This window comes from Nestor notabilis, unplaced genomic scaffold, assembly GCF_000696875.1.
Source record: "Nestor notabilis isolate BGI_N333 unplaced genomic scaffold, ASM69687v1 scaffold6098, whole genome shotgun sequence".
In the NCBI taxonomy this organism is placed as follows: Eukaryota; Metazoa; Chordata; class Aves; order Psittaciformes; family Psittacidae; genus Nestor; species Nestor notabilis.
In genome coordinates, this window is record NW_009939497.1 from 11,322 (window position 1) to 27,524 (window position 16,203).

General features: G+C 34.3%; 1 protein-coding gene across 1 annotated transcript; it reads right to left on the reverse strand.

The window, feature by feature from the left end:
* Window positions 1-1,696: 1,696 nt before the first annotated feature.
* Window positions 1,697-13,500, reverse strand: LOC104401279 (sodium channel protein type 2 subunit alpha-like; the record flags this gene model as incomplete). The annotated part of the gene is made up of 7 exons (XM_010019885.1): window positions 1,697-3,347; window positions 4,177-4,447; window positions 5,541-5,645; window positions 7,260-7,397; window positions 8,339-8,392; window positions 11,190-11,471; window positions 13,378-13,500. Coding segments are annotated over 7 exons (2,166 nt in total), but the record flags the coding sequence as incomplete, so codon positions are not given.
* Between the last annotated feature and the right edge of the window lie 2,703 nt (window positions 13,501-16,203).

The window sequence follows — 16,203 nt, forward strand, 5'->3', positions numbered from 1 at the left end:
GCTTGCTTTAACCAAGAGAAGGACAGAGACAAAGAGAAAAAAACCCCAAAAACCTAAACCAAAACCAAACAATAAAAAAATGAAATCTTTATTTTTTTTGGCTCATTTGTAATATTGTTTATGCTGTTCATGATAATAGCAATTTCCTGCATGCATTTCACCAACACATTACAAGTCAAAAACATTTGTAAAGGAAAGATTCTACATTTAATGTTAGCTTGTGTATGAAACACAAAATGTCCTGATGTCCTTGATTATACAAATGTGCCATTTTGTTCTTGGGAAATATTGTGGATCCTAGTTTTACAAGTCTAGTGCAGCGTGATTCAGAAAGAATAAGAATAGGCTATGTAAACAGACACTGCAAGATAGCAAGGATTTAATGAACAATAAGACTATCTTGGAACTTCTGATTCAAACCGCTAGAAATTTGCACATTCCTCTAATACTTTCCATGCTATGTCCTGTTACCAGATATAACTATTTGGAAACAAGCTGGGTTCCAGATTTACACAATTTACTTCACATTTAAATATATTCAAATATAATATTAAAACAAGATAGTCTACGAATACTCTTTTTTTTCTCATAATGTGATGATGCCAGTTTGAAATAACTGTGGTTAAAACGTAAGCCAAGTGAATGAGGAAAGAAATATAAGAAGCAGTGATCTAAACTTGAAGACACTTTTCTTATATACAAAACAGTTGCCAAATGGTATTTCTTTACATTATTTATATATGCTAACCACATTTTCAACAGGTTAAACAGTTTGTAATACAGCCTGTACAGTCTGATTCTACACCATATAGTAGCCACTTCAATTTTAAAATGCAAAACTAAAGAAGCTTATAAATAGCTGCAAACTATTGCTTAATGATATGAAAGAATGAGGTCTGCTTGGACAATTTGATTCACTTCACCACTGACACATGGCTTCCTATAGTGGAGACTGTTGACAGTGGAAGGAGCAAGATACAGCAGCAAAGGCATTGGCATGCATCAGTGATACTCTCCAAACTAACTATAATGACACAGAAGACATGTCCTGTTGAGCTCTTGCAAATTACCCATACTGTGGTACATATCTGATGCAATTCAATGTGGCAAAGCCATTTAATGCTATGCTCAAATATGCACAACAGTATACTGTTAATATTTACATGGAAAAGGGTATTATTGATTCATTGGATGTTGGCTATAATGAGAGAAGGCAGTAACTAAAGAGCAATTCAGGAAAAAACTCGAGTTGTTTAAAAAAAAAAGAAAGTGGAAGAACTCTCAGGTATATTTTGGCAAAGCTATTTTTCCAGTGCAGAAACCACACAATATTTTTTAACAAAACCAAGAACTCGTGCATGTTTAATGATTTGCATAAAAATAAGTCATTGCAGATTCCTGTAAATTAGAGGAGACTTTCCAGGCACATTAATCTGGATACAGTCATACAAGTAGTTAGAATGCCTCAAGTTTAAGAGCAGCCCTGAAACGTGGAAGTTCTTAAAATCTTTAGCTTTGTGCAATGTCATATTTTCCTTTATGCATGATTGACAAGTGCAGCATGCCTATGCAAATCACTTCTCTCTGTACATTATAGAGAATCTGAGAGTAGAACACCTGGTCCTCATACCTCTTTCCCCAACATAAAACCTACTACAAAAATAGTCACATGTAATAGTAAACAACTTGTGAATTAAAAAATAAATACACTGATACTGCTTTTGTAAAAATCAGACAAATATAGCAGTTACATTACAAACAGTGAAGAGAATTACTGTTCTATGTGTTTTGCAGAATGTGAAACAAAAAATATTGTTTTGCACTCATTTCACGCTCCTTGTTCTCTGTGGAGCCACTTTTTCCCTTATTCTTAGCAGTGTCAGCTGTAGTGAAAACAGTAACCTCTTGTCAAGTTTGTTACCCTGATTCACAGAGTCACAGTTTGATGATGAAAGTTTACTGTTTTGTTATAGGCACTGACCTTAAGTATATATATAATGTATATATATGCACACACACACGCGCGCACACACACACACATATATATATGTGTAAAAACCGTCAGTTTGGCATAAATCTCCTGCAGGAGTCCAGTTGATGCTTCATTCTCAAAGACTGTAAACAAGTTGTCCAACAAGCAGAATTCTTAGATCTTTATTTTTTATGTTCCCTGACATCTTTACCTTTGTAGTTTTTTTCTGCTTTATCTTTTTCATATTTTTCTTTCTCTGGCTTAGTTACACTGTCATAAGAAGGTGGGGAAGTTGTAGAGGAACTCTCATCTGTCTTTTCTGGAGTGGAGTTCCTGTTTAGTTTATCAATAATTATCTCTTTTATAACTGGTCCATCTCCTTCTTTGTTTTTATTTCTGTTATATATACTAGACACCTGTTTAACTTTTTGCCTTAAAAGATGACGTCTGTAAGCACGCTGAATAATGACAGCAGATACTTCCTCCTGTTTTCGTTTTAATGTGGTTGTAATTGGTTCATAGGAGACTTTAGAAGGATTGGCTGCCATAAACCGATCTTCCATCTGTATTCTGAGGGCATCCATCTCTCCACTTTCCCCCAAAACACGCTTTGTGAAAGCAAACAAGATGTCAAGGCAGTGAATTCTGTCACCGCTTACCATGGGCAGATCCATTGCAATAAGCTGGACTTTGTTTGGTTTTGCTATGAGAAGAGGAGGATCTAATGAAGCTGCAAAATCTGACAGCTTACTGTATTCTATGAATTGTGTTGCGTCGGGATCAAACTTCTCCCAGACTTCATAGAACATCTCAAAGTCATCCTCGCTCAAGGGTTCAGCGCTTTCTTCAGTAGCCACACTGAAGTTCTCCAAAATCACAGCAATGTGCATGTTCACCACTCCCAGAAATGATATGATAATGTAGCTGACAAAGAAGAAAATCCCAACGGAAGGGTTGCCACAGTCACCTTTAACGGAGCTCCCTGGATGGTCTTTATGGGGATCACAGTCTGGCTCCCCACTGTTTAGAATTGGGGCTAGCAAACCATCCCAGCCTGCAGATGTGGTAATTTGAAACAGGCAGATCATGCTGTTGCCAAACGTCTCAAAGTTGAACATGTCATCAATCCCAACTTCCCTCTTAACATAGGCAAAGTTGGACATGCCAAATATCGCATAGATAAACATGACCAGGAACAGCAGCAGACCAATGTTGAACAAAGCAGGAAGAGACATCATCAAAGCAAAAAGCAGAGTGCGGATTCCCTTAGCGCCTTTAATGAGACGCAGGATTCGGCCAATTCTGGCAAGTCGGATGACTCTGAATAGCGTCGGGGACACAAAATACTTCTCAATCATCTCAGCTAAGAACATTCCTAGAGAAAAAAAATTGAATATTTAAAATGTAATTTTAAATTTATAATTCCACTGCCCATATAAAGTTTTATTTATTGCTGTCTCTAAAACAATCAGTATAGGGAGCCTATAGTTATAGCAAAACAATAATACAAATTATTTCATTTTTTTGAAAGCACCTTCCTGACGTTGGAATGTTATCTAGAAGAAGGAAAATTAGTAAAAGATGACTCGCTTGTGGCAAGGTAAACAGGGTCTGCCTAAGCTTTTGGTTATTCCTAAAGCAGCCTGGAAAGAGAAGTTTCTGTCTTAGTTCTTGAAGCCGAGCCTATTACTACTGTCTTTTATGAACAATTATATTACTTAATTTCTGCAAATTAGTATTTTTTTCTTTTTAACCTGAGAATCTACACTATCAGCGCAGCCTCGCTCAGGTTAATCACTCTTTAAGGTTTGTCACACAACTCATTTGCACCTTGGGGAGTCATTAGCTTTTAGTTGACAGAAATCTAAATATTCACCAAGTCCTTAGTTATCAAAAGCAATTAAAAATCTCACCCCTTCACATACTTTTCAGTTTTAGTACTGAAAACAAATTTGTGGTTAGTTCACATATACCACTAAACCCTGTTAATCTAATGTGCCAAATAGTTCCTTTATGTCTTCTGATGTGGAAGATGACAGCAAATCTAATGGAAGAGATAAAAATCTTACATGCAACACTTCATCTGAATCAACATTTAAGTCATACAGGAAACAGAAAATTTCATATTCATTATCATAACATTCCTGAAACAAATGTTCCCTTTTCCTTCCACTAGTTCTTTCTTGAAAGGGAATTGCTCTTACCTACTATGGAGAGAATCACAACCACAAAATCAAAAATATTCCAGCCTAGAGTGAAGTAGTAATGGCGAAGTGAAATCAATTTCAGGACACATTCTCCAGTGAAAAGGATAATGAACACAAGGTTAATCCGGGATAAAATTGTTTCCATTTCTTTACTCTGATCATCTGTTTCTACCATCATTGTGACCATGTTAAGGCAGATGAGTATCATGATGCTGATGTCAAATACTTGTTTGGTTACAAAATCAAAGACCATGCCTTGGAATTTGTTCTGCAAAACCAGAGATGGGATACAGTTTATAGTCTGAAAATACTTGTCTTTACAAATGCCAAATGGGAAAGCAAGTCTCTACAAGATTTAGGAGTGCAGAGCAAGACCCGTTCATGACGCATCCATTACTACATACTAAATGCATGCTGGTTTATGTCTTACTCTGTGAGATCATTTTAAGAGCGGATCAAGAAGTGTACCACTGTTTGCTGAAGGGATGGGAAGGGAAACAATGCAATAATAACAGTAATAACATTGACAATTGATTCTGTTGGTGTAAAAAAAGTGGTATAACTTGACAGCCAGCAAAAGCACCAGCCAAACAGAAACTGATTATTCTTAGCTGGTTTATAATACTAATCCCCAGAGAGGCCTCTCTCTTTCTTAAGCTAATTGTGCTTGGTGAGATCATTGAAATGCTGAAGTTACATGTCTCCAACACACCATGACTGCAGTATCCTAGTTTTTCTGTAGTACTTAGCTAAATGTTTATTGCCATATGTCTCTCCTCAGAAAGACTATTTTTAACCACTTGGTGCATAAGGTGCAACAAGTATTTTATTTTTTCCAAATACTGTAGGAGTACAGTAAATAGCAGTTTCTTATCTTAGAGACAGATTTATCCTACTTTATGCTTTGCTCCCTAGGGCATCCTTGTATCCTGTAAGATTATCTGCATCTGTCTTTCTCATTAGGTGACCACTGCCCCCTTCTGTCTTCAGTAAGGGCTAGTGCCTCCCCATTTCTACACATTATCTGGGAGGAGAAAACAGAAAATTAAGTTTATCTGGAGGTAACAAGAACCAATAAATGATACAATCGACTCTACTATTCTAGGACTTAGGGAATTATGAAATTTATCACATTAACCTTATTAGAACCTGCAGTTCATACTTAAGAGTGTATGTTTTTAAATGAAACATGAACAATCTAGTCCACTGAATGAAGAAAAAAAAGGACAAATTCTACCTTTACAATAAAATAAATAGAATATTTTCTTTACAGACATGTAACCTTTTGTTGTTGGCTAAAATCATATTCCCTAGTGAATATTTATTTAACATTAGGGGGTTTAAAATCAAATCACTCTTACCACTGGCCTTGGTATAGGTTTCTGTGGCTTTTTGGATCCCAGTTTCTTCATTGCATTGTAATATTTCTTCTGTTCTTCTGTCATAAATATATCCTGACCTCCAAAGTAAACAAATAGTATCAAAACTAATTAATGTTATGTCCATGCATACAACATTTAACTACAGTATGTCTCTCTGTAATGTAATATCACAGTATGTCTCTTTGTAATATATTTGATTTAGATAACAAAAGTGATGTTTTTCAGGCATGTATAGTATGGATGCTCATATGCACTCCTAAAACACAAAATCTCCCCTTTATCAGGCTGACAGTTGAGTTTTTCTTCACGCTCACTTTTGCTGACATAGCTAAAATGTCTATTTTACTATAAAATTACTATGCTGATGCTGTTAAATAACTTGCTGATTTAGTGCATATTTAGACCTGGATTACAGATAACCAGGTCTAAAATGGGGTAACTTTGAGGCACAGGTTGTGTCAAGGGAGAGTATTTGGGTTTAATCTGAGGGGTTTAATCACCTTTGATACAAATTTAAGAAAAGTGATCCAAAATGTGCCATAGCAAATTATTAATTAAAACATTGCTGGAACCTTGTCTAACTGAAATTAGCCTTTGTTTGCAGATGCACATGCTGCCATTCAGATGTGCAACTGACCAACTGAATTTCAGTACAAAGCAAATTGTGAACTAAGTTAGATAGAAACATAATGCCAAAGTCTCTGTCTGCTAAGCTGAATATCGAAGTCCAAAGCGTGGTATAACTGATAGAAATGGAGGAAGTAGCCTCAGATGTGTTTATGGCTCTTGTTTATGGCTCTTTTAAGCAGCTAAAGAACGTTTTCACAAGGAAAAATGTCTATAATTCGCAATGGACTTTAACTATAGATTCTGTTTAGTACTGCTGCTTTTTACTTGGTGACCGGATAAACCCAAATCATATGAAACTGCTTTTTCACAGCATACAGAGATTTAAAATGATCCTGAGGTTCGAGTTCTTTTTGGCAGCTGACGGCTGAGAATCATGAGGCTTCAAAATATTTTAAATGTGATTATTTGTATTTTTTATTTTTAAAATTATTAGAAAACTATATGCCTTATCAATGTAGTTTTTTAAAACAGACGTATATGTCGAACGTACAGAACTAAATCTCCTTCCTTTTATACTTTGCTTTATTATTGCTAATAAATTATAGATTGTATTTGTGTCTAACAAATTCATCTAATTTCTCACAAAATTGTTAGAAAAAGAGTTCTTTTGTACACATTTTTATTTGTATCTTTAATCAGTTTGCAGAACTATTAATCTATTGTATGAAAGCAATGCCATATTATATTATCATTAAGTGCCAAGAGTTTATAATTTGAATTAAAATTAAGTTGTCTTGATTTTCAAGAGTTAATTAAAAGATTAATATAGCAGATATTATTACATCTAATCAAAAGAATAATGCCCATTCCCTTTTTGCATTTTCACTTTAGCTCTTACACAATTTGCAAACTATTGTAAACCAACTCCTGATTTGTCCCTTTTCATTTGTCAAAATAACGGAATGCAATGGTCGAAATCACACACACAGATTCAACACAGATTGTGTTAAAAAAAGAGGCATTTTTATTCAAGGAATCCAAATTACTTTTGATTTTTCTTAGCTTTACATAAGTTAATTCATTATAGTTAATAATTTATAGAACTATGGAAACATTTTAAATACTTATCTTCTTTTTTTGTTGGTTGAAGTTGTCTATAATGACACCAATGAAAAGGTTCAAGGTAAAGAATGATCCAAATATGATAAAGATGACAAAATAAAGATACATATATAAGTTGTCCTCATACTTAGGTTGATCTTTTACCTGCAAAACATTATAAATTTTATTACCCATGAGAATACGAGACATAAAAACACAGTGCATATAATTTATGAGTAGGTGTATGCTATCTTAGCTAGAAAATCTATAAACCATACTCAGTTATCAAAAAGACTAAACATGTCCATTCCACTCAATATTTGGAGAACTGGAGGTTGTCAGAATGATTACTCATAGGGAATTTTAGACTAAATATGCACACAGATGTGTTTATGTATGTACATATACACAAAGTTCCCTGTATAGAAGGAAGAACCAATGTGGGACTGAGAGCAGTAATTAATACTTAAAGTTTTAACAGCACAAATTTAAATATTTTATATTATGTTCAGTATATTTTCATGCAACAGAACCAATCAATTTTATCAAATCAATCAAATTATCAAATTGCCTAAATCTCCCTGGAATTCTTTTGGGCTTACATATTTAGTTCTGTAGCCAAGTTAAAATTCTTATTCGTAGAAAACAGATGTTCTTCAACCTTAGAATCTAATTGCACACAAATATATAGATAAAGGAAGTGCTCAGACCTAAACAATGAAATGCAGTTAACATATTATAAAACAAGATTAATATATTCAATATGTAATAATTACATTATATAATCTTAAATTAATAAATACTCAAGATTACCAAAGGAAGTGGTTAAAAACCCTCTTCTTCTTTTTTTTTAATTAACATTAGCTTTTTAAAAAAAGTCACATTAATTTATCTTATTTGCCTAAACAGAAGGAAGTGGGATTAATTCTTTTCACTACAAATTCTAAGATTCATGAAATTAGATAAAAGTTCCTTTCTAGAATAAATGTATCTAGAAAAATATGTGCTGGTGCTGATTATAATTCTTAATGTTATCATATGTGTAACTGTTTAAACTCTGTATCGGAACATGGCCAACAGATGATCTTTGAAAGTCTTATACTTACACCTCGTGAATCAACAGCAGCATACATAATATCCATCCATCCTTTGAAAGTAGCCTAGAAATAAAATACAGTTGTTTGTCTTCCCTATAAAGATTCATAATGTGGAAAATAACTAGGTCACAGTATATGGGCCTTAACTTTTAGTAAAATAATATCTAAATATATAAACCACATTTAATAACACAGGTATATTTTTATAATACTACTATTTTTTTTGAGAAGTTATTTTTCAGTTATTAAAAATCAGTCTCGGAAGGTCTCAGCAGGGGCAAAGTGTGTTTGGAGCTGCAGATTCTTGCTTTGCAGATCAAGAATGGTAGACTTGGATAGATATCGATGCTGGAGATGTTCGAGTAAAATTTAGTAGAATCGCTCATGCTGACAAACATTTTATCAAGTGCACAGTATGAATTGATGGAGTCAGCAAGACAGCTTCTGGGCGGATATGAACATGCATCTGAATGGTTTTGCTATGGCTAAAATACCATGGTATTTTTAGAAATGTTTTAATCCAACATAACTAAAAGGAATAGACTGCATTAAACAAAATTAAATAAAAAAGAATAGATAGATAGATAGATAGATAGATATAAAAATACACACATTGTTTCTCGAGGAAAAAGATTTCCAGAAGACCAAAAGTGAACTGTGGTAGAGCTGGGATTAACTTCAACAAAACTCTGGGCTGAGTTCCTATAGAGACTTTGGTTACAATAGAGCAAAATTGCTCTAAGGTGGTAATTTTCCTGGACACGGAATGTCCACTTTCTGAGGAACACCAAAGGGTTGGTGTGACATTCTAGTTGAAAGTATGAGTGCCCACTCATTAGCCAGGGATTCCAAGCTTATTCACAATAAAGAATAAAAGCTAAAAAGCCTGTTAAATGAACAGGTAAAAAGGATCTCTCCTGAGGAGATTCAGGAGAGGAACCATCCCAAGGGGTATATTTGCATCTGTGCATTCCAGAACTAGCTCTGGTACTTTGGTACAGCTTCTACTTTCCCCAGCAGAAAACTTGCATTCTTGGCGTTTTCATGTCCTGAATCTTGCAGTGCAATACAGATATATATTAAGAACGTATGCTTGGAGCCAGACTTCATAGATCTTTGTGGCTCAGTTTACAATTGGCAGTCATTGGATGCACTTTTGCATAGTAATACTAGAAGAGGATTAGAGTTTGGTAAGACCAATAAACACAGAAGAAGAGTGGAGGGAGAATGTTAATGGGGACAATCAGCTGAAGAGGTGACATGATACATGCTCAAGAATCCTTTAATCTCTGCAGGAAAAGTAAAGGGCAGAAGGGAATATTTGAAAAGGAAGAGAATCAGAACAAAAAGAATTAAAGAGAAGCAGAATGAAAGGTCCACAGTAGTGATGTAGTAATTAAAGACCAACATTGTCTGCATGAATGACACAGATGACATTCATACACAGTTTCAAGAGACTAGAAGTTTTCTTTGTACATCTTCAGAGTCAAGTATTGTAATAAGATGGTTTAATCTTTAGTGCAAGGGTAGCAGCGAGATCTGGTCAGAGAATTAGGATCATCATGCAGTACTACTACTCAGCACATGAGAGTGATGACTTTACAGACTTTGAATATGTAGCAGTAATTAATTGAATATGCCATGCAATACAATAACATCTAATACTTCACAAGGATAATACTATAAGTAACAGAATTAAGTATATTATAATGACTCTTTAACATGCATTAAGGGAATATAATAGTTATAAATCATGAGTATTTTTTGTCATAAAAGTATTTTACATTTTCCTGGTTTAGCCAGAGTTTAGTGTCTTTGTAGTTTCATGTATTTCTCAATGAAATATATCTATTTTAGTAGCAAGTACTGTTTATCTGCCAATATCGAAAGAAAGTGTTATATGATTAATCAGACCTAATACTCAATTAGGATCTGTTTATCAGTAACTATCCATATTCTTCCCATGGGCGGCTTCTACATCTCTTAAAGGATTTCAGACCTCTTACACAAGTATTATGATAATAGAGAAAGAATTGGCTCCATGGTACGTGAAACCTTGGGTGCCCCAATCTCAGATCTTGCATCATTTATGACTTCTTTCCCCAAACCCACTTCCAGGTCTGGAAAATCAAGGCTCTATTAAACATATGCCTTCACTGGAGACACCGAGTTGGTATATTTTTATTTTTACCATCTAACTTATATACTGGTTCCTTAGATAAGTATAAGCATGAAGGAAAATCCACTTTACCTTGATCACACTGTTGACAAAAGAAAAGTTATTTCACCGTGCCAAAGTGCCTAGATTAATAGATTTTGACTCTGAAATAATTTTGCTGTGGATGTGTAATGATCACAGAATCACAGGATCATTGGGGTTGGAAGCGACCTCTGGAATATAGGAGGCATTGGCAGTAATTTCTCACTTCAGACCAAGCAGTTAGTTGTCTGCCCTCCTTTAAGCTGCTGTCTGCCCTCCTGTCTTACAAGGTAACTGCGCTCATAAAGAAGGGGAGAAACCTTTTTAAAAATTAGAGGGACCTCTGAGCTTGTCCACCATGGCAAGACTCAAGAAATACATACCTGAAGTTTATATTGTGCAGCACTAAAAATATTCTTGTACCTTGTGCACTTATTATTTTCACATTATTATCATCATGAGACTCTGTTCCCTAGCCTTGGAATGGGAAGTTACTTTACTATCACTAATACAAAAAACAAAGGTAACAATGCAGTAGAGTCATGTAAGCTGTACATCATTGATATGAAGAAATTCTTCCACTACTTAACAGTCTTAACTTGCCCATTTTTTGTAGACTTCTTTCAAAAGAGCAAAAAGAAATTATATAAATTTACTTACTACTTGGAGAAGAGCAAGATATCCAGCTCCTACATTATCAAAGTTTACTTTCACATTTTTCCATCGGGCACTTTGATTGTTTTTTATGAGTTCCTCACACTGAGTATAATTGTTGACATCACTGACATCAAACATCTCACCAGTTGTGGTGTTGACACAGTGATAGAATTTGCCAGCAAACAGATTTACTCCCATGATGCTGAAGATGAGCCAGAATATAAGACAAACCAGCAATACATTCATGATAGATGGAATTGCTCCTACAAGGGCATTTACAACCACCTAGTGTACAAATTAGACAAAATAGCCACTTAGTTTGTGAGCAGAAAAATAAAAATACTTTAAAAATGTTAAAACAGTATTAATATGGAATGGACAGTTAAAATGTTACATTAAAATTTATGGAGAAACGTTATTTAAGAGTCAATAAAAACACCAATGAGATTGCAAAAAGCAAGAAATAAAATAATATGGAAACCAATACAATGCAAAAGTCTGAAAAAAAATCAAAAAGCAAAATAAAACCTGTTAGTAGCAAGATGGATTCTTAGAATTTGTGTGCTCTAGAGAAAAAGAGAGAAATAAATGTTAAATTCCAACAATACAAATCAAAATCTATAAATAGAAAATAAACCAGAAAAAGATCATAGAACGATGATGTGGAAGACTGAATAAAAATGTCTACATGTAAAACTATCATTATTAATGATTTTATTCTCAGAAACTCTATGAATATATTGACACCAGTTTTTTAGCATCTACATACAATATAACATAATTAAGCATATCTAATTTAGTTTTTATTAACAGCATCTGCTGTAAGTCTTGGGTTTAAATTGCCTGGCTCACTATAGTTGCTCTTACACTTACATGTTTTTTACTTGGTTGCGTTTAATACAGTTGAGCTAATCTATATGGGCAAGGGCAGAAAAAGATAGATGAAATCCCTTAACAAGAATTTCCTTTTACTTCTTGTGATTGAACTAAAACAAAGCTGCAGATATTCACATGGTAATTTTCTACTAAATCAGTAGAGGCTGCAGTAGTTTTTTGTGTATGGTTTTGAAAATAGCAGTATTTTTCAATACACTAATTTGACTGGAAGTAGTCTAATATCAATAGAGGTTTTGCCCGTTTATTAGGTAGACAGAAACTTACGTGTAGTTTGCAATGCAAATCACAGCCTACTCTGGCTAGTTTGGACACCTCTAGAATATCAGCAGCCTCAACCTAGAAAGGAACTGTCCTATTTCTTTGGAAACTTAAGACCCATGACCTAACTGTAAATTTGTATTGCAGCATCTGGGTGTTTCGAGGTAAAAGATTAAAAGGCGATTTCTTAGTAACATTAAATTTTCTGCATTGATTTTTCCAGGAGATAGCATAGGCTGCATTTTCAGCAGACAGCTTGCAATAGTTTGGGAGTTTGGGGTTTTTTTTGTCAGATTGTCAGAATATGAAGATAATAATTTCCTCAACAGGAAGGATTTAAGCTGTGTAGGAGGAGAGGTAAGATGGCGGCAGATACATTCATATGAAGTAAAGGACATTAGCTGAGAAAATTATTTCCCATCTCTCCTTTTCTATACTTCCAACCTCACAGTTATCAGAGAACCTTTCCCTAATACTACGGCATTTATTATGGGATATTTTTCCCCAGGCAGGTAGACAGGGAGCCGCAGGGAGGCTATAGGACGCTATAGGGAGGCTATAAAAGTGTGTCACTGTTGTCAGTTTCTTCAACTTTTGTTTTGGTTTTTTTTTCTGCTTTGCTTTATTTTGCTTTACTTTATTTTGTTTTGTTTTCCAGCTAATCCTGTTCCATCTATACCACTGACAAACTGACAGAGAAGTGAGCTATAGAAATGTGTAACATAAAGTTCTCAGCTAAACTGGAGGAAAAACCTCCAACCTTCTGTTCTAAAATTTCTCATGTCCTTTTACTTTTCTATATAGATCTACAAATCAATGGAAAACACAACTATGTAGCAGCCAGCAGACGAATTTAATGAGCTCAAAGTCTCATCTCCAAATGTACATCTTTTGTATAAGGGCATGTTGGAAGGCTTTTCCATACATTTTTGCATGCATTCCCATTCTGGACTTCTTTGCAGAAGGCATGAGTGTCAAACTTCTACATTACTTTTTGTATGTATGTATGCATTCAGACTCATTCATTTTATCTCACCCTCATTCCTTCAAATCGTGACAAGGCTCTTAAAGGTCTTAAAGCTCGTAATGTCCGAAGCGATTTAATGGCACCAAGTTCAGAATAGCCCAAAGCATTGGCTATTAAACTAACCAATGAGACCTATAAAAAACACAGAAAAAATATTATTTATTATGAAATTTGTTTTACACTGTTTATTTAAAAAGAATACAATCAACAGAAATATCAACAGCAACCCCATTCTTGCTTATAGTGACTTTGGAGGCCCAATCTCACAATTTTCATACTTGCTGGAAAGCCAAGAGGTCATATGAAGGCATGTTTGAAAAAGGAATATATGCTGTTAAATGCATGTTATAGCTGGATAGGATTTAAAAGTCAGATGGAAGCTCTCTGTTGGTGAAGGATAGAATTTTCAGTAGTACTTAAAGATAAAATAGCCATATTTTCAGTAACTTCTTTAAGGTTCAACCTTTCAAGCAATTTAAAATTCTGAATACATTTAGGATAGTTTGTTAACTACTGACAATATTATTAATATCTATAATCACTAATAAGATGCTAAATAATGTAGAGGTTAATTAGCTTTTGTTAGAAATATTAATTCTAAGTCACTCTGTTCATACCAACAATAACCAGAGTATCTATGTCTATATAGGCAGAACTTACTTTCTCGCTTGCTTGACAACTATCTTTTTTTATTTTTCCTCTCTTCTAAATATAGGGAAATATTATGGGATATATATTAACAGATGCTAGCATTATAACAATAAGTGCTTTATTATCAACAACAGTAGTGAGCTCCTGATTCATGTTACTGGGATTTTATCATAAACTAATCCACTTCAGGAAAGAGCAATTAATTTGCTTCTTAGATAGAATGGTATTCTAAACAATGTTTGAATTTATTTCAATTTAATTTAATTTACTTTGAGCAGTTTTGCAGACAGGAGTAGGGAAATATACCCTACTTATTTTATTCAGTTCTACCACCAAAAGCATAAAAGACACATAAATGAACATAGGCATATTTCAGTTCTTGAGAAAATCCTTCAAATATTCATTGCAAAGTACCCGAATCTAGAGAGTTCTTCAAATAATTGGCTGTACAGAAATAGGAATTCATTAATAATGGTGGTAAGATTTTGCCTTTTACATGAAAAGTTAGTTTCCTATGTTACTTGTACCCATAAAAAACAATTAGATGAATCGCAAACACAAGAGTTACAAAATCATGTCTCAAAATGGCAATCTGAGAGCAGATAGAAATCGATTATTCATTACTATGATGCTATGTATATTAGTCTGACAAAAATTGTGTTTTAGTGAATTCATATCACAGTACCTTTCAACTGGATTACATGTAAGGATGTAATTCTTTTTATCAAAGAAAAGGCTTATTGCCATATTGGATAAGTTTAAAGGAACTTCCTATGATTTATATTAAGAAGAAAATCTTACTGACTTTCCGTAGCCTGTAACTTAAGTCTGTTCACTTGCAAGAGATAACATTACTGTTTCTGCCATTACATTAATTATTGTCATTGATATTAATAATTATCATTAATACAATTCTACAGTGAAAGGGGGTTTTTTATCCATTTTTAATATATTCCAGAGATAACAAGACAATAAATTCTCTGTTATTAATAGAATATTCATTACGATTCACTCACATCAACAAGAAACCCAGACATGACAATAAACTTTGGTGTAAAGACAGCATATTTTATGCATTAAAATGCATGCAGATACAGTAATTTTAAGAAATAAAAAGAAACTCAAATTTTTACATTCATCTCCTAAAACTGGAGGGTCGTATGTCCACATTTTTGTGTATGGATCTTCTAATGTAGCAAAAAATGTTTTGAAACTTAGCAGTCATAATTAGCCCTGCTCAAGATCTTGAGTTAGGGTTGTCATCCAAGCCAGATCATCAGTCATATAGTCCACATTGACTTTATTTCTATTTAAGCCTAAATTTTTACTCCATATGAATTCTGTCCTATTTGGTGAGGTAGATTATATATGTGATTTGATTATAGCTCCTCAGTTCCAACACTGCTTATCGTACCTTTCATGTAGTTTAAGTGTTCAGGTATTACACTTAACTAGGAATAAAAATAAACTGCAAGATATAGGGAAACAAAAAAAAAAAACAACCCAAAACCAAACCAACAACAACAACAAAAAACCCAACTAAAGATTTTTCTTTCTATTAAGAAGTTAAAAACTTTTTCTTGTTTTTTGAAAGATAGGTGTTACATTATTGGTTTTCCAGGTAGGCATTTTTGACACTCTCAGAGACAGGATACTGGACCCAGTGTAGCCATTCTTATGTTATGGTCCTATGCTAGATAATACTTGGTGAATAACTCTTAATTTATGGTATTTTACTGGCAAGTGTTCAAAATTCATTTTGTTTAGATGCATAATTGCAAACTATGAGTCTGTTCCCTAACTCACAGAACAAGAGTGCTCATTAATTTTTGGATTATCCAATGTTACAGTGTACCATGTTAGGATACACATAAAGACATATAAGACTATCTAGGAAAACAAAGTGACATCTCTTTCTGTATCTGGCCTCGACCATCATGAGATGGTCAAGTTTGAGATCCTCAGGACAGTGAGAAGAGCATGCAGCAAGCTCTCTGCCCTGGACTTCAAGAGAGCAGACTTTGGCCTCTTCAGGAACCTGCTTAGTAAGGTTCCATGGGATATAGTCTAGAGGGCAGGGGGGCCCAAGACTGCTGGCTTATATTCAAGGATCACCTGCTACAGGCTCAGGAGCGTTGCATCCTGACTGAAATGAAGTGCGGCAGGAGGGCCAGGAGACTTCCA